Source organism: Pinus tabuliformis, chromosome 9 (assembly GCF_031772625.1).
Source record: "Pinus tabuliformis cultivar Carrire ecotype Pingquan chromosome 9, CPIR1, whole genome shotgun sequence".
Classification (NCBI taxonomy): domain Eukaryota; kingdom Viridiplantae; phylum Streptophyta; class Pinopsida; order Pinales; family Pinaceae; genus Pinus; species Pinus tabuliformis.
Window position 1 is genome coordinate 1,553,056,053 of NC_142307.1, and position 26,105 is coordinate 1,553,082,157.

Below are 26,105 nucleotides of genomic sequence, written 5' to 3' on the forward strand. Positions count from 1 at the left end.
CACTGTTGCACCATACTTCACAAAGTTGCCTTTGTTGTCCCATTGCTTATCATTGCAGCACCATGTCGCATTGTTGTCCCACTGCTGCACCATATTGCACCAAGTTGCCTTTGTTGTCCCATTGCTTATAATCGCTGCACCATGTAGCATTGTTGTCCCACTGCTACACCAGACTTCACAAAGTTGCCTTTGTTGTCCCATTGCTTATCATTGCAGCACCATGTTGCATTGTTGTCCCACTGCTGCACCATACTTCTTGTTGTCCATACTGCTACACCATACATCTTGTTGTCTATAATGTTACAGCATTCATCATAAGACTTGGATCTATCATTCATCACTTTGATTCAATCCAAACGACAGATAGAGCATCCTTATTTAGAACATCATTAAGAATAGTTGAAGGTGTGGCTTCTTTATCTCAGCGTTTATGTGTGAGAGCATTCCTTCCATGACAACAATGGTATTCCTTTCATGACTGCGTATAGGATAAGGGATTTTCCCTTCATGACAGCAAGGGCATTCCATGTGTAGAGCACTTCTTCTATGACAGCATTTAGGTGCCATATCCATTAAGCAGCGTAGCAACTAGCTTTAGGGCATCTCTTCTCCTTAGACCTGCGGCTAGGGTTTCTGTCTTCATTTCCATGGTTGTGTATTATTACTTCTTCATAGGGCAACGTTAGGGCTTCTCCATAGGGCAGCGTTAGGGCTTGCTGTTAGGCCTCCTTCACCGTGCTAGATCTCCCTTTCCTCCTGCGTCTAGGGCTTCTTCATTAGGGCAACGTAGAGCCTAGGGCACTCCCTCTAGATTAGGGCAGCGTTATCCCTTAGGATCTCTCCTCCTACTAAAACCCAAAGACAAGTAGAGAGGAAGAGATCCCAAGTGTGTTGAAATGACTTGAAGGCCACCTCTATTTATACTAAAACGTTGAGCACAAGTGGGGTTTATTTGGTTGTTGGCTGACCTTGACGAATTGTCCCATAACACAAATAAATTCATATCTCCATGAATACTTATCGAAATCGGATGATCTTTAGATCAATCCTACACCTCTCGATGAGAGGGATCCAAGAAAAATATCAGCTGCCATTAATAAGATGACCCACATGGAGTTTGACCCTAGTTGCCAATTTTAACACTCCCTCTCAACTAGGGAGAACTCCATCCGCTGATCCATATGTCCGATTGTACTATCTCTGCCATCAATGCCTTGCTCTGCTTTGCTCTCCTGAGCTCTGCTCTGCTGAACCATGAAGAAGAAGAATTGATCGAGAATGTCTCATACCATTCTCTACTGACCCGAAGTCAATTCCATATGAAGAGAGTGTGTCATATCACTCTTACTGACCTGAAGACAGTTTTATTGATCCCAGATCAATATCACAATAGAGTGTCTCAAACCACTCATACTGATCCCAGATCAATGGAAGTTATCCTAGCATAGGGAGTACGGTAGGTACAACGATGTGTCCATCAATAGTACTACTATGGTCCCTAACCCCATTTCCCTACTCATTGATCAAATGAGAGGTACTTCCCATGAGTCCCAGACTGCATGGGTAGGATGCCTTGACAGGAGAACTAATCATCCTGTCCCACAGGAGAACTAATCATCTTGTCCCACAGGAGAACGAATCATCTTGTCCCAAAGTCGCCACAGGGTATCACAGGGGAAGGCTGAGCCATTCACCATGTACACAGCGCACCATTAGGGGAGGGTGAGTCGCCCTATGGTCGTGTGTTGCTCCAGTAAGTACCCCAAGCCCCCTCTAGAGCTCCCAGAGCTCAATGCATGCAACATGCAGGACCCTTATAAGAAGGTCTCTCAACGACTCCAAGTCGTTCGGGAAAGTCACAGATTTGACCCTTCCCCAGGGCCTTGACAAAATGTCTGCAACCTATACATCAATGTCAATGCGATGGAGCCTCCTTGCTCATCGACGTACCATATTCCAGATAAGGTAGTATCTGATGTTTATCTGCTAGAGCAATCATCAAATAACAAGATTCCTCAACAATCGAATCCCCCTGGTTGTCACAGAGAATCACAGTGGTATTCATCATGTGTACAAACAGCTCACTGAAGAGCTTCCACAACCAGGCAGCTTCACACGAGATCATACTCGTAGCTATGTATTCGGTCTCGGCAATGCTTATAGCAACTGACTTCTACTTGTTGCTCATCCATGATATCGAAGCAGAATCCAAAGAGAACCAACACTGGGAAGTGCTCTAGTGATCCTCCACACTGCCTGCCCAGTAAGCATTCGAATAATCATGCAGCTTCATATTTCTGGCAGTGTATCTCAATCCATGAGAGATTGTGCCCCGAAGATATCTCAGAAGATTCTTAGCACCAATCCAGTGAGGCTCAACCAAATATGAGCTCACCATGCTAACTGCAAAACATATATCTGGACGGAAGTTCACCAAGAACATCAATGCAAATGAGTTTATGAAACTCAGAGGCATTTCCCAAATCTGGTCCGTCATCACCACCATATAACTTCTGAAAGTTAAGATCCTCGAGGTAGTCACCATTCCAATTTACCATTCCACATCCAGAATCCAACTCCCTCTTACTTCTGCAAGTGAGAGGGTTTGCACCTGTCAGAAATAGGTCGTCCTCAAAAGGTGCCGGTATGAGAGGTCTATCATCCACAACCTTTAAACAATGGTTTGGATCGGCTTCACTCTTAGTGAATCTCAGCTTCATCTGACAGCTATCAATCCTCTCATATCAAACCCGGGGTGGTTAGCTTCAAGCCATAGAGGGCTTTCTTCCACCTGCATACATGAGATTCCTGATGAATCTCAAACCCCACGGGTTGTTCCAAACCTGTGGACCTGCTACATGAGGGGAATGGTCCCCTTGTGAGATTTTCCTTCGGTACATCTCAGACATGTACCTTCATGCTCCTTTTGAATTCAGGCATCCCTGTCATCATCTAACTCACAAACCTCCGGTGCTATGTGTCAACTGACATGGTCCCCAATGGACTTTCTACAATTTGATACAAATTGCCAACCCTGAACCCATGAGTAAAAGCATCTTTGAAAATTCTATTTTCAAACACGTACCTTTCCATCGATGAATGCCACCCTGAAACCTTTGACTTCCATTGCCGAAATGGACACCAAGTTCTTCTTGCGGTCAGGTACATAAAAGAGATTTTGTAAATGAATCGAGTTACCCTCATTGAATTGAGGAGTAACATCCTACACCCTTTTCGAAATAGGTGGCATCGGCTCCAAGTATAATCCCACGATTGTTTCCATCTCTACCAAATTCAAGAAAGCACCGTTCTATCCGATGAGGTGCCTTGAAGCACTACAATCAATAAGCCAGATTCCCAAAGAATTTGAAGGAGAGGGCCAATACAAGATAACGCTTCTTTATCTTATCGGAAACAAAATTTGATTCTTCATACCTGGGGTTCCTTGCTTTCATTGAAGAGTCGATTGTATCCATGATGACCTGCATTACATGTGATTCCTCTGATCATTGAAGATGTCCCTGGAATGATTGTTATCATCATCAAGTGATGTGTCCCTGCCAGTCGAACACTCCTTCGCATAATGGTCGAACTGCCTTTCCTTCCATCCTTAGATCCGGACTTCCCATAGAAGTGATCTTCAAGTAGGCCATCAGAAACTTCCACTATGCCATTCTGATAATTTTCTCTACTTCGACTTCACCCTTGGTGAATTAGAAGAGGGATGAGGAATCCATTGATCCTTTTGTCCTTTCCCAATTGTCTTCAGCGATTGCTCTTTCACTTTTGCTTGGGCTTTGTCTTCGGTGATTGCTCTATCACTCTTGCTTGGGCTTTGTTTTCACCTCAGCTCTGATACCATGTTAAGTTTAGGTATGTTCTATGCTAGAGCAATTTATTTCAATTTTCACAGTTAGCTCAATATCTTTTCCAGATTAGCAATCACATCAACATTAAAGTAAACTGCAGATAGAACATATATATAAATCGCAAAAGACAAGCCAAGACAAGAGGACACAAGATGTGGCGCTAGCCAGGGATTTAGAAAACAAACTAATATTATAATAAAATTAATATTAGTATTATATAAAATTAATATTAGTTTTAAATTTAATAGTAGTATTATATAAAAATTAATATTAGTTTATTAGTAGTATTATATAAAATTAATATTAGTATTAACACTCCCTAGGTATAAAATCAAATTCATTTTAGTATTAAAATCTCCTTGGGTACAAAATTAATTTCATTTTAGAATTAATATTAGATTTAATAAAACAAAGCAATTTTAAATCAAATTAATAAAACAAATTAAAATTAATATTAGAACAAATTAATATTATATATATTAAAACAAATTAATAGTAAAGCAAAATTAATATTATATAAAATTAATAAAACAAATTAATATATAAAAATTTTAATAACAAATTAATATAAAAATTATATTAAATTAATTAAAATTATTTGAGCCGACAGTTTATTATTCTAAAGGTTTTATCACTATTTATTGATTCTTTGTTGCTCTTCTGTAATCATCATTCTCATATCCTGATGATGGATCCCATTTGGGATTTGAAACGTTGGTACAAAGATGTTAAAACTGTGGTTTCTCCGGTCAATAATTCAAAAGATTCAAACCACAGATCTCTGAAATCCAAAACCCTTGATCAATTCTTCTTATATGTTCTTCAATAGTTCAGCAGAGAGAGATAGTACATTTACCACTGAAGTCAACACTTTGACTTATCTAGATGAGAGCATAGATCATCTCTAAGAAGATGATACATGAGATCAGTTGAAGACATGCTGCTTCAACTGATTCTCCAAGGTGACTCCTTCACCTATCATCGTGCTGCATCTCGTCATCATGCTGCACCCATCATCACAATGCTGGACCTTATGACTGTTGCACCTAATGTTGTACTGCTGTCCCATGTGTCATGATTGAACCATGTTGTCCATGTTAGCTGTCCCATTGCTTGTTTGTTGTCCCTTGCATGCTTGTTGTACCATTGCATGCTTGGTGTACTTGCTGCTAAGTACCATACAGCTGTCCCAATGTTAGTTTGTTGTCCCTTGCATGTTGTTGTACCATTGTGCCACTGCTGCACAATGTCATGGTTGTCCCGTTGTGCTTTGCCATACCATAACAGCACCATGAATTTGCTACACTAAATACTAGTTGTCCCATGTTGTACCATTGTACCATTGTTGTCCCGTTGTGCACTATATGCCATTGACCATTGTTGTACCATATGTTGCACCAAGTTGCCTTTGTTGTCCCATTGCTTATCATTGCAGCACCATGTAGCATTGGTGTCCCACTGCTGCACCATACTTCTTGTTGTCCATACTGCTGCACCATTGTTGCACCATACATCTTGTTGTCATATACTATGTTGTCTATAATGTTACAGCATTCATCATAAGACTTGGATCTATCATTCATGACTGTGATTCAATCCAAACGGCAGATAGAGCATCCTTATTTAGAACAACATTAAGGATAGCTAAAGGTGTGGCTTCTTTATCTCAGTGTTTATGTGTGAGAGCATTCCTTCCATGACAACAATGGTATTCCTTTCATGACTGCATATAGGATAAGGGCTTTTCCTTTCATGACAGCAAGGGCATTCCATGTGTAGAGCACTTCTTCTAGGACAGCGTTTAGGTGCCATCTCCATTAGGCAGCGTAGCAACTAGGTTTAGGGCATCTCTTCTCCTTAGACCTGCGGCTAGGGTTTCTGCCTTCATTTCCATGGTTGTGTATTATTACTTCTTCATAGGGCAGCATTAGGGCTTCTCCATAAGGCAGAGTTAGGGCTTGTTGTTAGACCTCCTTCACCGTGCTAGATCTCCCTTTTCTCCTGCGTCTAGGCTCTTCATTAGGGCAGCGTAGAGCCTAGGGCACTCCCTCTAGATTAGGGCAGCGTTATCCCTTAGGATCTCTCCTCCTACTAAAACCGAAAGGCAAGTAGAGAGGAAGAGATCCCAAGTCTGTTGAAATGACTTGAAGGCCACCTCTATTTATACTAAAACGTTGAGCACAAGTAGGGTTTATTTCGTTGCTGGCCGACCTTGACAAATTGTCCCATAACACAAATAAATTCATATCTCCATGAATACTTATCGGAATCCAATGATCTTTAGATCAATCTTAGACCTCTCGATGAGAGGGATCCAAGAAAAATATCAATTGCCATTAATAAGATGACCCACATGGAGTTTGGCCCTAGTTGCCAATTTTAACATATATCTTTGGGTAAATTTTCAAGGATTATGACTTCAAAGTCATCAATTGTGACACAATTAAATAATTACATTTTTATTCAATTATTCAGTTGAGTATCACCTGATGCAATGAGTGCTAAGTGAACTATTCAAAAATCATGAGAAATTAGTCAGTTACGACTACCTCTCATGGAAATGGTCATACATGAATGACTTACTTAATGCAGTTGAATCCCAAAATGATATCTAATATAATGCACTGCGTAAACTCCCATACTTAAAATTACATTTTTATTTAATTATTTAATCACACGATAACAACAACAACAAAAGTCAAATAGTTTTAATGAGAGAATAAGAGGTTTTACTAAATGTATTCATGAGTAAAGGTAGAGGAAAAGCAAGAATTTTCCAATTCAATGAGGAGATGTGAAAAGCAAATTTTGTTGATGTTTCCACTCAATAAGTTAAGCAAAGAAAGTAGATTTTATTCGTGTGTCTACTCAAGAAATAAAGCAAAGAAAGCAGATTTTGTTGAAATTTCTACTCGAGAAGTGGAGCAAAGAAAGCATATTTTGTGTTTTTTCCAAAATGATTGGAAGTGGAAAAGTAAGAAATGTTGGCTATACTTACAAAGTTGTTGGCCTTTCCAACTTTTCCTTGCTTTGAGCCATTGTATCCACTATTTTGAGGGAGGAAATGTTTCTCTTGTATATGCATATCGGAGCACCGATATAAGGATTGGACAAATTTTCTTAGATGTTTCCGTAACAACAGAGATCTCACCTTTCTATGTTGTAGTCTCTCAGACCACTACATCCACCACAAGCAAAGGAATTCATGACAGTTTGTCACTCATTACTCATTATGTGCAACCAACTTCTTGAGTAATTTGGGATTTATTCAATTATGTTTTATTCTAATTATTTGAATGTATTGGAGGCCATTAAATAAATTTGTATGCAATGTGATTGTATACTAAAGTGCACTTGTTTTGGATTATTTCACACGAGGCGCACATTTGTTTCTTACATCACTTTCAATTTCATTGCTACTATTACTTTCAGAAATCTAATTTCAACCATTATAAATTTTATTCTCAAGAACTACTTCACTTTTGGTTGCTTATCAACAAGTCAAAAGTGAAGCTTTGTTGTATGCTAATCAAATTGAAGTTTTACGCAGGAATATTAAGTGGATAATAGCATACATCATCTAGGGACACCCCCCAGGGACTGGAAAACACCAATCCAAATGGAGACACTTTCAACTATGACAGGGTTGACTATCTAAAAGTGTCATACAGGTTTGTCAATATAAACTTGCATGATAACAGGCTCACTCAACTCAATAGAATTCAGAACTTTCAATTTATATAAATATGAATATGTAAAAATACAATTTTGATTATCTGTATGTGTGGGGGGGGGGGGGGAGAGAGAGGGAGAGTTTTTTATATATGTTTATCTCTTCTTTATTTCTTTATTTTTTTATATATAGTTTTGATTATAAAGTGCATATATCAAATCTTCCTCTTCTATAAATATCTATGTTCTACCAAGTTTCCAGGATGGAGGTGAATGTGGGAGGGAAAACACACACAAGGGACATGTGGGAGCAACCCCCAAATTTTAGAGAAATTTGTGAAAGACAAGGGGGATCAAGAACTCTAGCATATAGATCCTCATATCTAAAATTATAAATCCCAGCAGTAACAATTCATACATGCAAATTCATCATTGTGTAATGTAAATAGTAAATAATAAAATACTAAATTCAAGTTTGTAAATGATTTAAACACTATTCAGATTCAGTAATGATTTATTGGTATACATTTTGAAATATGGCCCCCCTCCAAAATGGGTACCTGGGGCAACACAATATATAAATAATACAAAAAATATAAATAAATATTTTTTTAAATAACACGTTATCTTGCCAGAAACTAAGAATGATACACAAAAATGATTATTTAAAAGCAGATCCATGTCAATGTTAACTCTCATAAATGATTAAAGGATGCAAAATTACATAGTTTGGTGGTCCTCACTAATGCCAATCCTATACCCTCATACATGATATAATTTAGTGGAACCACTACGATCTTGTTGAACTTGAAATCCTAAGAACCATTAAGTTTGTGAAATTCTAAATGGGATATGAAATTTTCCTTTCTCCATTTAAGTTTGTTAATTTTAGGCAACAATGGTATGTTCTATGCTTAAGAGCAATTTTACTTCAATTTCTTTATTAGCCCAATACCAATATCCAGTTTAGCAATCACATCAACATGATAGTAAAATGCAGATAGAACAAAAACATAAACAATAGAAGACAAGCCAAGACAAGAGGACACAAGATGTGGCACCAGCAAGGGACAAACCCCAATGTGGGGAAACCCTTGATCAATTCTTCTTATAGTCTTCAATAGTTCAGCAGAGAGAGATATTATAATTTACAAATCTGATCATTTATAACAGCAGCAAAAGAGCCCTAACCAGAAAAGTCAACGCTGGTCAACAGGGCAGATTTGACCCTCAACAATTCGGTCAACTTCAATCAACTTTGGCCTCCAAACAGCAAGATGAAACAACCCTCAAAATAGTCAAATTCAGCCCAGTCAAAGTCTGGTCAAACAGTCAACCTGCAGTCAGCCCTAACCACAGTCAACGCTGGTCAAACAGTCAACAGATTGCCTCGATTTTTGTGCCCAAAAATGCGGCCTGCCCAATCAGAGATAACCCTCACAAAAATGTAGTCAAACAGGTCAACGCAGCCCAAAATAGCAATCTGGAAATTTGGTCAAACCTGGTCAACATCCAAAACAGAAATTTAGTTGTCCTTTCCTTCGCATGTGTGGAGAGATAAGCTACCCAGAAATTCGTACCCAATCAGATGAGGAGAGAGAGAGATGTATGAAGATGAATGTGTCCAAATGAGGATGAGGCATCATGTATTTATAGTCAAACGATGAGGATGAATAGACGTCACTGTTGGGCTTCTGAGCCTACATGAGTTTGCTGGCCGACCTTGACAATTTGTCCATAATCAAAATAAATTCATAACTTCATTTGTACATGTCAGAATCGGATGATCTCTAGATCAATCCTACACCTCTTGGAGAGAGGAATCCAAGAAAAATATCAGCTGTCATAAATAAGATGACCCATGTGGAGTTTGGCCCTAGTTGCCAATTTTAACACTCCCTCTCAACTAGGGAGAACTCCACCTGCTAATCCATCTGCCAATATGTACTATCTCTGCCATCAATGCACTGCTCTGCTCTACTCTGCTGAACTATGAAGAAGAAGTGATCGAGAATGTATCATACCATTCTCTACTGACCCGAAGTCAGTCCCAATCAAAAGAGAGTGTCTCATACCACTCTTACTGACCTGAAGTCAATTCCCATTGATCCCTGATCAATATCGGTCATCCTAGCATAGGGAGTATGGTAGTACACGATGCATCCATCGGTAGTAATATTGTCCCTGTGCTCATTTCCTTAGTCATTGGCCAGATGAGAGGTACTTCCCATGAGTCCCAGACTGCATGGGTAGGATGATTCAATAGGTGAAGGATGAACCACTCACCCTGTACATAGCAAACCACTAGGGGAAGGCTGAATCACTCACCCTATGGTTTCTCACTGCTCCAAGAAGTATCCCAAGCCCCCCCGGAGCTCCCGAAAGCTCAAAGTCCTTCTCATACAGGACCCTCATAAGAGGGTCTCTCCACAACTCCAAGTCGTTCTCGGAAGGCCAAGAATTAGACCTTCCCCAGGGGCTTTGTCAAAATATCGGCGACCTGCTCATTAGTCCCAATGTTATGGAGCCTTATTGCTCCTCGTTGTACCATATCCCGGATAAAATGGTACCTGATATCTATATGCTTGGAGCGATCATGAAACAAGAAATTCTCTAATAGTCGGATCCCACTCTGATTGTCGCGGACAATCACAGTTGTATCCAACACATGTCCAAATAGCTCACTAAAGAGCTTCCTCAACTAGACAGCTACACAAGACGCCATACTAGCAGCTATGTATTCAGTCTCGACGGTGCTCAAGGCAACCGATTTTTGCTTCCTGCTCATTCAGGGTATCGAAGTAGAACCCAAAGAAAAACAGCATCTAGAAGTGCTCTTGCAATCCACCATACTGCCAGCCCAATCAGCATCAGAATAACCATGCAGCCTCACATCTCCGGCAGTGTATCTCAGTCCATGAGTGATCGTGCCATTAAGATATCTCAGAAGATTCTTGGCGGAAATCCAATGTATATGATGAGGCTCAATCATGTATTGGCTCAATGTGTTAACTGCAAAACATATGTCCGGATAGGAGTTCACCAAGAACATCAGTGCTCCTATGAGTTAACGATACTCAGAAGCATTTCCCAATTCAGGTCCAGCAGCACTACCACATAACTTCTTAAAGTTAAGTTCCATCGAGGTAATCACAGGATTACAGTCCACCATCCCAAATCTTTCCAATATCTTCACAATATATTTTCCTTGAGAGAGGAAAATTTCACCTGACTTTTGCCAAACCTCCAATCCTAGGAAATAGTGCATCGATCCAAGGTCCTTCATCTCAAATTCAGAAGCCAACTCCCTCTTACATTTGTGAATGAGAAGGTCTGCACCTGTCAGAAAGAGGTCGTCCACATAAAGCACTAAAATGAGAGGTTTATCATTTTCAACCTTAAAGTAAAGGTCCGGATCGGCTTCACTTCTAGTGAATCCCAACTTCATCAGATCGCTATCGATCCTCTCAGACCAAGCTCGAGCTGTTGAAGGAAAGTGTAACTAGGTTCTGTCTTCATAAATATATTTTTTATATTTATATTTAATAAAGAAAAGAAATATTATTTTTATAATATATTTCAATGAGTTTCTTGCTCATTGAAATAGGTCTAGCACTATTTAAAGTGTTATAGGTGAGTCAAATAGTCAAAAGAAAAGGTTGAAGACCTTAAGGGCATGTTACACCTTGTATAAATATGTATAAGAGTCAAAGAAGACACCTCCAAGCAAAGTCAAGTCTCCTCCTAGCAAAGACACCATCACAAGAAGCAATGGCACCATTAAAGGCACCTATTTCAACAAGAAAATCAAGTCGGCCTAAAAGGAGGGACAGACCTCTATATATAGAGGTTGTCCACTCCCTCAAAAGACAATGAACTTAGCTCTGAAATCCGCAAAGAAGAGGAGGCAAAAAGCGAAGGAAGAAGGATGAAGAAAAGGGTCCACAAGGACGGGGAAGGAAGAGGCTACATAACCGAAGTTGAGAGGATTGTTTTCTAGGGCAGAAAACAGTCACACATGCGAAGGAAGAGAGGGTCTTTCTGTTGTTATAGCAGCCCTCTACCACAGTCCCATAAACCTCATCATTTGGGCCAAGAGCATACATCTAAAGTGCCTCTCACTCAAGCAAAGAAGAAAGGAAGAAGAGCGAAGTAAATAGGGATGATCTGAAGCTTATTACAGTCACACATGCGAGTGAAGGAGGGCTGACTACGGTCATCACAGCTACACTATCACAGTCACACATATCTCTTTGTCTAGGGTTCAAACTAGGCCTACAAAGCCTCTCTCTTAAGCGTGGAAGAAAGGTATGCAAGCAAAGAAAGTCTAACATAGTTTTGTAAGGAGAATCACTCACACGTGTGGAGAATTAGGGCTGCATTGCTGCTTCCCTAAGTCTGCAACAGTTGCTAGAAGAAGTGCCAAAGCAAGGAAGACAAAGTGTTGCAGAGGAAGTAATCTTGAAAGGACTTGACTTGTGCTTGGAGGATCTTCTAGTCAAGGGTCTAGGGTTTGGCATTGATCAATAGAAGCTTCAATAAGAGAAATTCACTAAAGGGTTTTCTTGTCAAGAAGAGAGGTTTTGGCCCTAGCAGAGAGCCAACATCTGGTGTTCTTGGTTTTATGTTTTGATAGCAATTTGATGAAGTACACACATATGCACTAATAAGAAGAAGAAGAAGAATAAGCTAATAAGAAAAGTAAAAAGACTCCACAAATTGTTATCAAGTAACGAAGAATCACACTACACTACTTTGCCCTAGATTCTTCAACATGGTATCAGAGCGTAAGGTGACACATCAAGGAAAGGGAAACTCAAGAACACTCATCAAGGAGAAGCATCTACAAAGTTGAAGCATCAAGCCTAGAAGTCTCAATCACTTCAAGGTCAAAAAGGATATACAATCCATCATTCATCAAGAAGGTCTACAAAGCTAGAAGAAGAGCCTTACATAAAGGCACCTACAAAGAAGAGCAGATTGAAGCAGGACCTCAATCAAGCTACAAGTCTTCAAGCAAACCTCATCACCAAGCAAGTCCACTTGGAGAAGGCAACTTGAAGTACATCAAGATCCTAGGAAGGCAAGACATCAAGTCTTCAAGGAGGAAGCAAATCCATTACATCTCAAAATCTATCAAGTAAGTACATGTCCCCTTCTGAATATACATCAATGTCTTTTTGCAAGGAAAGCAATAAATTGGTAGGTACCAATAACTTTCTTGCATGGAAGAAGAGGACTGATCTACTTCTCAAGGAGAATGAACTCCTTGAAAATGTCAAAGGGAATATCGTTGTCCCTGCTAAGGAACAAACTCAAGCCTTAGCCAAGTACAATAAGGATGAGACAAGAGCTCAAAGGATTTTGATAGAATCAATCAAAGACTCTCTCATTCCTTATGTCTCCAAGTTTGAGACATCAAAAGAAATTTATGATAAGCTAGTAGAGCTATTCTTGGTATCCACAACTGGAGAAGTAATATCTCTGAGAAATGAATTATACAAGATGAAGATAACAAAGGAAGGAATAGCTCCCTACTTCATGAAAATCTCTGAAATGAGAGATCAACTTCAAGAGCTTGGGGAAGTCATGTCTGACAGAGAGATGACAACTGTAGTACTCAATGCTCTACCTGAGGATTGGGGAAACTTCACATCAAGCATGTATGCCAAGAAGCAAGCAACCACTCTCAGTGAAATGTGGTCTCTATGCAGAACTGAGGAAACCAGACTTAAGGCAAAAGAAGATGTAGGATCAAAGGAGCAAGCATTTGCTACCATGGCCAAAAGAAAGGGTAAATTTGGCGAGTTTGGTCCACGAAGAACAAACAACAAAAACATGTCCAAAATCCAATGTTTTGGATGCCAGGAATATGGACACTACAAAAGGAATTGTGCTAAGCTTAAGAAGGACAACAACAACAAAAGGAAGAGGGAAGAAGCTCACATAACTCAAGAGATAAAAGAAGAAGGAAAGAAGCAAAAGAAGGAAGATCCTCCGGATCTCTACTATGACTAGGTCAAACTCTTTACTTCTAGACTTCTTTCAAAGTTTTGAGTAGTATAGGAGCATGTAGGAATAGAATAATAATGCATGGCTAGAACCATCCTCTAGAATCTAGAAGCATGATGTACATAGAGTTCTAGATACTCATGGAGATATAGCATTTATAATAAAAACAAAATGCATGGGTAGAAATATCTTCTAGAATATGGGAGCATGATAGTTATAGCTCAAGATATTCATGTAGAAGAAGCATACCTAGTATAGGACCTCATCCATGATGAAAGAAAATTGATCATGCTTAAGAATCTTAGAAGACCTCCATCATTAAAAGAAAGGAAACATTTGCAAGGCAAGAATCTTTAAAGATCATATGATGGAATCTTCAAAAGAAGGTTTGTGGACCAAAGCAGATGTCTCATTGGGAATCCCATTCATGGGATTCAAGAAAAGAATGATATGCAGGCAAGCTAAGATGAAGCAAGAAGGGCCACACCAAAGGATGATCAAAGGAGAATCAAGATGAGGTATGTATGCATTAAAGTTTAGTCATGTTATCATTTGTATATTATTGAGTCATGCCATAGTTCTATAACATGAAAGAATCTCTTTCACCAAGAACATGCTCAAAGGCATGTACCACAATGCAATGAAGGTCAACTAAAAAATATGCTCACATAAGGAGTATAAGATTGCTGACTAAGAAGCAAGAAGAAATGCTAACAAGTCCGGGAAGAAAGCAATGAAGGAATGCTCTCACAAGAAGCATTAGATGGTTGACCTATTTATCTAATAAGAAGCAAATGAAGAAAGAGATCAAGCATGTGGAAGAACATCATGATCACCGAGAATCACTATCTAACAAGATACTTTGAAGATATCTCCCGAAAGAAGGCAAGACAACTCTGATAAAGGAAGAAAGGACCCTTGACACCTATGAAGGCCTTGGAGATATAAAAGATGCAGATAACCGATTCTACTCTATGAAGACGTCGTGATGAAGAAACCATCTAGCAAAAATCAATGTTGAAGCAATATTAGGATGAAGTCATGATGGGCTACTCGATCAAACCATGTAAACAAGCAAGTACAACAAAGCATCCATGAGAAGAATATTCCGAAGCATGGACAAGATGACAAAGGAGTAGCCAAGATGACAAGAAAACCTGATGTATGACATGAAAGCCACTTTCCTCGAAGGAAGCAATGACATGACAAACCAAGAAGGAAAGTGATCGATGGATGGTGCCCTACCTAGAAGAAGTTCGAACAAAGACTTCATGACATCAAGAAAGGAAGGAGATCAAGCAGCTGAAGGACCCACGAAGAAGAAGTTGCTGATGAAGGAAGGAGTCCCTAGTTAAGAGGGAGCTCTAATAGGTCCCTAATCAAGAGGGAGTTTTGGATCACCCCTGATTACAAAGGAGTGACAATTGTGTTTTCCATTTCATGGGTCATGCACTAGACCAGGACTAACAGCCGTAAGTCTAGATGAAGGCCATGAATGGAAATGTAGACACAAGATAGACACAACATTCTTGTCTTCACTTGGGAAGAAAGAATGGGAGGATTAGGTAATCATCTGGCATCCGATACTCTTTGAGGATGTGTAGGGCATCCAAGACAAGAGTAGGCAAGAGGACCGATATTCTTTGAGGGTTGGGAACCCAAGATAAGAATAGTCCTAGAAGGTCATACTTGGAGAACACCCGGGTGGGTATGTACCTTGAGAGACAATGATGAAGGTGTCTATAAATCATTGGTCTCACCAGCATTGTAGCTCATGGTCTCGTAAAGAGATGGAGTTGTTAGTCAAGGCCTTGCACTATGACAATGTTGATGGATATGATGCTATAACAGATGGATTGCTAATTCAGTTTCTCTTATGTGAATTCTTCAAGATTGATAATAGCCAAACACCTTGAAATGTTGTATGAATACCTCCCTAGTTAAGAGGGAGTGTTGAAGGAAAGTGTAACTAGGTTCGGTCTTCATAAATGTACTTTTGATATTTGTATTTAATCAAGAAAAGAAATATTATTTTTATAATATATGTCAATGAGTTTCTTGCTCATTGAAATAGGTCTAGCACTATTTAAAGTGCTATAGGTGAGTCAAATAGTCAAAAGAAAAGGTTGAAGACCTTAAGGGCATGTTACACCTTGTATAAATATGTATAAGAGTCAAAGGAGACGCCTCCAAGCAAAGTCAAGTCTTCTCCTAACAAAGACACCATCACAAGAAGCAATGGCACCATTAAAGGCACCTATTTCAGCAAGAAAATCAAGTCGGCCTAAAAGGAGGGACAGACCTCTATATATAGAGGTTGTCCACTCCCTCAAAAGACAACGAACTCAGCTCTGAAATCTGCAAAGAAGAGGAAGCAAAAAGCGAAGGTAGAAGGACGAAGAAAAGGGTCTACAAGGATAGCGAATGAAGAGGCTACATAACCAAAGTCGAGAGGACTATTTTCTACAGCAGAAAACAATCACATGTGCAAAGGAAGAGAGGGTCTTTCTGTTGTTATATTAGCCCTCTACCACAGTCTCATAAACCTCATCATTTGGAGCAAGAGCCTACATCTAAAGTGCCTCTCACTCAAGCGAAGAAGAAAGGAACAAGAGCGAAGTAAAGAGGGTTGATCTAAAGCTTATTACAGTCACACGTGCGAGTGAAGAAGGGCTGACTACGGTCATCACAACTACACTATCACAGTCACACATATCTCTTTATCTAGGGTTCGAACTAGCCCTACAAAGCCTCTCTCTCAAGTGTGGAAGAAAGGTATGCAAGCAAAGAAAATCTAACATATTTTTGTAAGGAGAATCACTCACACATGTGGAGAATTAGGATTGCATTGTTGTTGCCCTAAGTCTACAACAATTGCCGGAAGAAGTGCCAAATCAAGGAAGACAAAGCGGTGCAGAGGAAGTAATCTTGAAAGGACTTGACTTGTGCTTGGACGATCTTCTAGTCAAGGGTCTAGGGTTTGGCATTACTCAATAGAAGCTTCAATAAGAGAAATTCACTAAAGGGTTTTCCTCTCAAGAGAAGAGAGGTTTTGGCCCTGGCAGAGAGCCAACATCTGGTGTTCTTGTTTTTATGTTTTGATAGTAGTTTGATGAAGTACACACATATCCACTAATAAGAAGAAGAAGAAGAATAAGCTAATAAGAAAAGTAAAAAGACTCCACAAATTATTATCAAGTAATGAAGAATCACACTACACTACTTTGCCCTAGATTCTTCAACACAGGGTGCTTGCTTCAATCCATAGAGAGCTTTCTTCAACCCGCATACATGAGATTCCCAATCATGTACTTCAAAGTTCAAACCCCTCGGGTTGTTGCACATAGACTTCCTCTTCGATTGAACCATGCAAGAAGGTGGTCTTGACATCCATATGATGTAGGTTCCATCCTTGCGAGCCAGCAAGGGCTATGATCGAGTGAATGGTGGTATATCAGGCAACAGGTGCAAATATCTCATCGTAATCTACACCTTCCTTTTGAGAGAAGCCTCGAGTAACAAAGCGAGCTATGAACTTTTCTGCACTTCCATAAGCTCCATGCTTGATTTTGTAGAGCCACTTAGAAGTGACAACTGATTTGTCCTGGGGTCTAGGGACCACATCCCAGACATCATTCTTCATAATTGACTCATATTCTTCATTCATAGCATCCTTCCATACTTGTTGCTTCACGACTTCTTCGAATGATGAAGGCTCATTTTGAATGATAGTGCTCATGGCAGTCAAATATCCTTGATACTTATTCGGCTTCTTGCTTTCACAGAAAGTCCCCCTTGGTGCAATGTGTCTCTCGGCATCTTCAAGAGTCTCCCTAAGCCATGAGGGTCTCCTTTTGGAGGAGGAGGGCTCATGAGGAGGAGGATCAATAGGATCCATAGGTTCATCAACATCAGGCATTGTTTCATCCTCTTTTTCACCCTGATTTTCGGTGTCAGCTTCTTTGTCCTTCCTTAGGATAGGAAGGTTGTTGATCTTCCTGAGGGCCATATCTTCGTCGAATGTGACATCCATCGATGAAAACCACCTTGAATCCTTTATCTTCCATTGTCGAAATGGACACCAAGTTCTTCTTGAGGTCAGGTACATATATTACTTCTTGCAAATGAATAGTGTTACCTTGATTTAATTGAAGGGTAATATTCCCTACTCCCTTCACAAGATAGGTGGCATCGTCACCAAGGATGATCTTCAAGTTTGTCTCCTTTTCTATCAGATTAGAGAGGGCTTCCTTATATCCGATGAAGTGCCTTAAGGCACCACTATCAATTAGCCAATTTCCCAAAGTGTCCGGAGGAGAGGCAGTGGAGAGGGTCGATATAAGATAATACTCTTTTTGCTTATTTTTAACAACATTGGATTCTTCATACCTGGAGTTCCTTGATTTCTTGGATGGTCAACCATTTCCTTGATGTCCCACATTCCTTTTTCCCTTGCCATTGGACCTGCCATTCCTTTGATCATTGTTGTTGAAGTTGCCCCTGAAGTTGTTATGGTGGTCATCATCTCGAGGTGTATCCCTTCTATTAGGACACTCCTTGCATAGTGGCCAAACTTATTGCAAACAAAGCATCTTCCCTTCCTTCCATTTTTGAATCTCGATCTTCCTTGACTTTGCTTCTTTGAACCTGCATTGTTCTTCCTCTTGTCATGAGCGGAGAATGCAGTGGGGTTGCTTCTATTAGAAGGCATTTCTTGCTCCACCATTCTTGGTTCTTCTTGAATGCATCTCGACATCAATACTTCAAACATTGGAATTCGATCATTGTTGAGTATAGTGGTTCTAAATACATAGCACTCAGGTGGGAGTCCTCCAAGGGTGGTGAGAGTAAGTTCCCTGTCAGGAATAACTTCTCCAATCGAGAGTAGATCATTCTTGATCTCAGTAATCCTCAAGAAATAGGATTGAATGTCCTCATCCTTGCTCCTGTTAATATCCTTCAACTTATTTTTGAGAAATAGAATTTGATTAGCATTATTAACCTTGAACATGCCGACCAACCTGTCGTAGATCTCCTTGGAGGTCTTCAATTCGGAGATATAGGCCACCAGATGCTTGTCAATGGAATCCTTGATAATCTTCTTTGCTTTGACTTCAACCCTATTGTACTTGGTCTTCGCAGCAATCGGTGCATTTGAAGGAGGTTCAGGGATTTTACCCTGCACATAATCCATCACTTCTTTTTCTTCCAAGGTCAAATCAAGAGACATCTTCCATCCATGATAGTCAAATTTATCATGGAGCTTGTCTTCAGCCAGGAAGTAGGATGAGGAACCCATTGAGTCTTTTGTCCTTGTCCAACTGTCTTTGGTGATTGCTCTTTCACTCTTGCTTGGGCTTTGTCTTCACCTCAGCTCTGATACCATGTTAATTTTAGGCAACAATGGTATGTTCTATGCTTAAGAGCAATTTTACTTCAATTTCTTTATTAGCCCAATATCAATATCCAGTTTAGCAATCACATCAACATGATAGTAAAATGCAGATAGAACATAAACAGTAGAAGCCAAGAGGACACAAGATGTGGCATCAGCCAAGGACAAACCCCAATGTGGGGAAACCCTTGATCAATTCTTCTTATAGTCTTCAATAGTTCAGCAAAGAGAGAGTACAATTTACAAATATGATAATTTATAACAGCAGCAAAAGAGCCCTAACCAGAAAAGTCAACGCTGGTCAATAGGGCAGATTTGACCCTCAACAATTCAGTCAACTTCGGCCTCCAAACAGCAAGATGAAACAACCCTCAAAATAGTCAAATTCAACCCAGTCAAATTCTGGTCAAACAATCTATCTGCGGTCAGCCCTAAACACAGTCAATGGATTGCCTCGATTTTTGTGCCCAGAAATGTGGCCTGCCCAATCAGACATAACCCTCACAAAAACGCAGTCAAACAGGTGAAAGCTTGGTCAACGCATCCCAAAATAGCAATCTGGAAATTCGGTCAAACCTGGTCAACGTCCAAAACAGAAATTTAGTTGTCCTTTCCTTCGCACGTGTGGAGAGATAAGCTACCCAGAAATTCGTACCCAATCAGATAAGGAGAGAGAGAGATGTGTGAAGATGAGTGTGTCCAAATGAGGATGAGGCATCATGTATTTATAGTCAAACGTTGAGGATGAATAGACGTGATTGTTGGGCTTCTGAGCCTACATGAGTTTGTTGGCCGACCTTGACAATTTGTCCATAATCAAAATAAATTCATAACTTCATTTGTACATGTCAGAATCAGATGATCTCTAGATCAATCTTACACCTCTTGGAGAGAGGAACCCAAGAAAAATATCAATTGTCATAAATAAGATGACCCATGTGGAGTTTGGCCCTAGTTTCCAATTTTAACAAAATTCTATGAGGATGGAATAACTCTTAAACATTCTAAAACAATTAATGGTAATTAAAATTTAAGCAAAAATATAAAAATAATGAGAAGGAGAATGTCTAAGGTATAATAAAGGATAATGGGTAAGATAAAAGAGAAGTCAAAGGTAAAATACAGGAAAAAAGGTAAGATAAAAGAAGATAAAGGAGAATAGGTAATGGTAACATAAAGAAAAATATCAATTTTTACTTTAAGAATTTAATATCATCATTAATTATCAAGTTCACAAACCCCTAAAACTCAATTTACTATCTTTATTTTGTCTTAAAAAATTGTTAAGACACAAAAAAACAGAGAAAGGGGAAGATACACCCAAACGCCCTTTTCTCTTTGTGAAACATACTCCCCACACTGAAGACATTTCAAAAAAGGGTATGGGGAAATATTTCCCAAAGAGCCCACACCACTCTCAACATGGGAAAAAGGGGGCATATAACCCTCACCCTACAGGACACGTCCTATAAAACCAATGTTGCAAACATCGGCATCGGGATAAAATCGGCAAGGGTTCGGAAAACAAAAAAATTGTAAACATTGGGAAAACATCAGTAAAAATCGGCAAAACGTCAGCAAAATTAAGATACCATAAAAATATCGGAAAAAATTTGACAAATAGCAGCTAAGCCAAAAAATCGTGATTTTGAGATAAAATCGAGATGTTATCAAGATGTTCACAACACTGTATAAAACATTAATAAATATAAAGACATTTTTATTTTAATTTTTATTTATATTTAGTAAATTTATAATATTATTTTCCTTATTATTTTTTTAAATCCTATATAATGAATTAAGCGTTACTCTAGCATATCTATCTATAAATCTAACATATTTAGAAAAATTAGTCAAATAACCTACATTGGGAAAAAACAAGCGAACCAATAAAATATCCCTAAAATCTCTTAAAAGATGTAATTAAAATATTCATAAGCAAACAATGTTTCAACTTTCAAGTCAAACAACCTACACTGGGAAAAAACTCGCAAACCAATAAAATATCCCTAAAATCTCTTAGAAAATGTAATTAAAAGATTGACAAGGAAACAAGGTTTAAAGTTAAACACGTATGTTTGCAATGCCCTATCTCCAACTATATAGGAATGAATGAATGGTATTTTAACGTCCATGAGATTAAAAATAATCTATGGGACCCCAGCCTCCCTATTTTTCGCCTTTTGCAATTTAGTTATTTTCTTATTCAATTTGATGATGAGTTGGCCCAACCTTCTAATAGTCCCCTCACTGAAAAACAATGCTAAGGGATCAATGCTAACATATTGCCATAACTATCCCTGATGTTTTTGAAAGCATCACATTCCAAAATGAAATGTTTTTCTGATTCCACTGCCCCAGAAGTGCAAAAAGTACACACCCGTTCTTCCCAAGCTTCTTTAGGTCTTTTCCACCGTCCTGTTTCACACCGAAGTTGATGTAAGTTAGTTCTTAATTGAGCAATAAGAATCTTTGCTCTCCACGAAATGCTAGCTCCAATGTACTATTTTTGTTGGAGATCACAAGTGGGGTTGAATTCCTCAACATAGTACTTCTTCTTTCTACCCAACTCTTTTCCCCATATATGCTTACGAAACTTCTCCATAACAAAATTCTTTAACTCTTTGCTATTTGAGGGACAGGCATTGAGGTAGATATCCCATTTTTGCATCCATTTGTTGTTTTGTCTCATCCATGTTTTCTTTCTTTCACTCATGCCTTCATTGAAGATAACTTTAGGCCATCTACCTACTCCTAGTTGCTCAATTATTTTTAGATATCTTATAAGACACACCATAGCAATTGCTTCGATGGGAGTTGCTCCTGTTTCACTTAACATTATATCATAACGAACCAAAGTTTTCATTTTGAACTTGCTCATGATCAAGCATTTTTAGATTTTCTCAATTTGTTTCCATTTTGAGACGGAGGTGCTGCTAGCCCATAATTCACACCCCATATAGTATCCCTAGACAAACTAGGAATCCAAAATGCACTACAAGTAATAAATATGCTTGCTCTTCTCAACCACTAATGACAACGCCAAAATTTAGACTTCATAGGAAATTAATACCGTAAAACCTAAACTAAGTTAACGTTGTTAGTCAGTCTTGGTTAATTGGGTAAAGTTAAAGGTTTTGAATATCTTTTAAGGAAAATTTTCCTCATATTCATCACAATTCGTGTTCATCACATACTAATAATGAAAAATATAATCTTTCTGAAAATATCATAAGAAGAAATAGGAATAAAAAACATCATTTTGTCACTGTTTATGTTTATCGCATATTGATAATAAAAAATACCTTTCTACAAATGGTGTAGCAGATAATAAGAAGCATCATTTTTATTAAAAACAAAAAACAAAAAAAGGTTATTTTTTAACGGTTCATGTTTATCACACATACAGAAGACAAATAAATGTAATATTTCTTAAAAAAAAATATTACACGAAGAAATGGTAATTAAAAATTATACTGTTTTTATTTGTCACATACTCGGTAGTAATAAAAATATCCTAAGAAGTGGTCATAAGAACTAGAAGCATCATTTTGTTATCATAAAAAAAAAATTAAAAAATTATACTTTTGTTTTTATCTGTCACATACTTGGTAACAATAAAAATATCGTAAGAAGAGGTCATAAGAAGCATCATTTTGTTATAATAAAAAAAATTTAAAAAAAATTACTATTAGTATCAATATTTGAACGGACGCATGAAAGGCCATCAAAAAGAAAATAATTAAAAATACAAAAAAGTATATATATATATAATTTGATTGTTTAGGAATTTTTATCAGACACACAAATTTGTCAAACGAATTTTTCGCATTAGAAAGAAAATCAAGAATTTTGTCAATAAATCTCGATTAATTGGTGAAGGTAACATATTTAATACGTCATGAGGTTTCCCCTGATGGGGTGATCACCCAGACGTACAAGTGTCCCGTGCGAGGTCATCGAGACCTACTCCTCCTCCACGTGTGTACTAACTCCCCCTCATGCGTTGTCCCGGCATTCATTCCCTCAGTGTGATGATCCCCCTCATGCAATTTGTGGTTAAATTCAGAGCCTGGCAAGCAGTCCGCTTCAGTTTGGCAGTTTGGGCAATGAATTTGGGTTGGACGGTGAGTAAAGGTGTCCGGGTCTGGGTCTATGGCGCCTCACTGGGGTTTCGATCTTGGGTGAGGAGTGCAAACGGCAATTGCAGTTTTCGGGTGTGGGTTGGGATATGTCTCTTGGTCTACCCTTGGGATCCAAGCACCCGGACAGTCGCAGTTTGGTGTAGTTTCCATGCCTTCGTTGGCTATATGCCCTCTTCGCACCTGCGGTAGCTTCTAGTTCCACTCTCGTCCACAAGGACTCTTTCTGGTCTTCACAGGTATGTGGGTATCATTCTGGTCTCTGGTAAATTGTGTTATTCGCTTGGGTCTCCTCTCTAGCCCGAAGTCAACAATATTCTCTTCTTCTGTAATTGGGGTTGCATTTTCTATTTGAGTCGCGCTTTGGGGCTGTATACGGGACCTGCTCCACTTCACTATCCGGTTTGGGTAAACTCTTGCCCGTCTTGCCCCTATGGTTGTGGTGTCGATTTGGTGATTCATACTTGTTCAGGGCAGTGGGTTCGTGGTATTGGGCAGCGTTGTGTTTTTTGCAAGTTAAATAAAGGTCTCTCTGTGGGCTCTCATTGTAGCGGGCCGTCAACCACTGTTACTTTCAGCACGCCACGCCAATGGGTCATCCTCGCCGTAGGAGGGGCCAACATACCTAGGTTGGGCGTCCGGAGCCAGGTCACCATTCGTCCTCTGCCAACTTGACCAGCCAGGAAACAGAGGACGTTGAAGCTATTTCTCCACAAATTTGTCAGGCCATCTTTTGGCCCCCGCTCATGGAATCCATTGCCGAGCAGCTGCGGCACATGCAACTTGACATTGAAATTCTCAAGGACCATAGGTATGAAGACCGTAATGAGATTGTGGCCTATCTTGTTGATATCCAATATAGTCAAAATGCAATTTTGGAGCAGTTGGACAACCTCTAGCGCAGTCATCACCACACAAATGACCACCTCCGCAGCTTGGAAGCACAAGTGGAACATATTGACTTCCATATTCATGATCGTGTTGGTTACTTTGTAGCTCCCCCTGTAATGCCCCCTCATCCCCCTCCTTGATATGTTGCTATCAATTCAGGTCTCTTTTTGTGTTACTCCTAGTATGCTAAGGCCATAGCGCCCTCCAGAAATAATGTATGCAAATTGTCTTTCCTAGTATTCTCCAGCCCCCAATCTCAAAAAGTCTGGTCGGAATGAGAGAGTGGAGACGGTTAAGATCATTTTTGTATGCTATGCTATTTTGAAAATCTAATGAAGGCCGTTTTGATCGACAAAAAAAAATACGCCATGAGGTTTCGCTCATATTTGTTACATAGTGATTCTAGCAAGCATCTGTCAAAATAAAAAAATTAAAAGACATATGCAGGCTGTTATCCCCAGTAATTTACATTGAATCGTTTTATTGCAAATTCAGCAGTTAAGATATCTGCTAAGAAATTTCTGAAAGAATGCACTAAAAACCCTAGTTATTGACGAAGAATTTAACCAAAAATTACTTGTTATCGGAATTCTTAAACGGTATTTGTGAACAATGTAAGCACATGCTTTATCTTAACATTTAGCTTGCCTTGAAATTTTAAAAATCATGATTTATATTAATTTAGCTCGCCTTGAAATTTTAAAAATCATGATTTATATTAATTTTGCTGGCCCTTGGAAAAATCAAGGCAGGGATTAGAAAAAGGCCTAAAATACCTGGCATACTGTCTCGACACTTGATCATTCACCTCGAATTCATCTTCCCTGTTGGCACTATCACCAGATACCCGCGAAAACCCGGAAATGCTGCTGCTGGCAGAGATGCCTAACACAGCAAGGCGCCTTCTGTACTCAAACCACACACACACCATGTGCAGTGCACACTGCAAAGCATACCCTACAACCCAAACCCTGAGAGGGGTCCGAGGATTCTCACGCGCACTCAAACTCAGAACTACGACGGCAATGCAAACAAAGACAAGATTCCATAAGAAGTCAAGAACCACCACCGGCCTCGAGTACGCCCAATCCGTCTGCCGTTCCTCCAATTCATCAGCTGCGGCTTCCCGCACCAGCCTGGAGGGCTCCCTTAGTATCCTCCTGCTGCTAGCCCGTCGCAGAAACCGCGCAGCCCCGCGGATGCTAGACCGCCTCGGCAAGTTTCTGTTGCTGCTGCTGGCCTCCGGGGGATTCGAACCGTCGTCGCTCGAAAGCAAGGGAGTCGTGAATACTGTAACAATCTGGGCTGAATGTGAAGGTCTTAAACTTCTCCCTCTGTCCATGACAGCAACTTTCACCCAAATTTCGTCCCAAAAAACCAAATTTCAGCTTGAAACTTGAAGCTTTGCACAGTCTCCACCAAATTTCTTCCTGAAATGCCCTTTTTGCATGGAATTTAAAGCTTTGCAGTTATATTTCCGAAGCCATGGTCGTCGTAACCTTGACGTGTACGGTAGTGTGGGATCGTATGCTCCATTTTTACACTACTCTACGCATCGGAGAGCTACGTCTTCGTCATGAAAGGCCAAATTTTGTAGCAGGCCAGTGGATTCTTGGTTTACTTTATCACAAATCAATCAATCGTGGGGCGATACTTCCCAATTGAAAAACACAGACGTAAGTGGCCTTTAATTTACAGAACGTGCGGCCGGAATCTGATGAACTGTCAGATGGAACGGATATGATAGTTCATCCAATTGCTTTTCACTTTTAATTTTATATCCAATCAGTGCCTAATGGTTTTTTATGTCAATAGCAGGCGTGACGGGAGGAGGGTTTATCCGAATCCATTGCCGTTACTTGACGGCCGGATTATTTCCTTTTGGCCTTTTGTTTCGGAAATACCCATGGGGTGACGCTTATAATATGGTCAAACCAAAGCTTAAAGCTTAGTTTACTATAACTATTGTCTCCCCCCGACATGTAATCTATACACTTGATTTCTAGAGGATGGGAAATCTCCCTTCTTGTATCGATGGATTTTGAGAATGTGTGAACAATTTTTTATATAATCAAATATTTTTGGAAAGTTTGGATTTTGAGAATCTGTTATAAAAATTTTATA

General features: G+C 39.4%; 1 protein-coding gene across 1 annotated transcript in view; it reads right to left on the bottom strand.

The window, feature by feature from the left end:
- The window catches only part of LOC149154529 (E3 ubiquitin-protein ligase At1g63170-like), a 97,639-nt gene extending 71,916 nt beyond the window's left edge, over nt 1-25,723 (bottom strand). Inside the window, exon 1 of the mRNA XM_089439666.1 lies at nt 24,758-25,723. Within this exon, the coding sequence (XP_089295792.1) occupies nt 24,758-25,323 (566 nt within the window). The 5' untranslated portion in view covers nt 25,324-25,723. The remainder of the gene's footprint in view (nt 1-24,757) is intronic.
- Between the last annotated feature and the right edge of the window lie 382 nt (nt 25,724-26,105).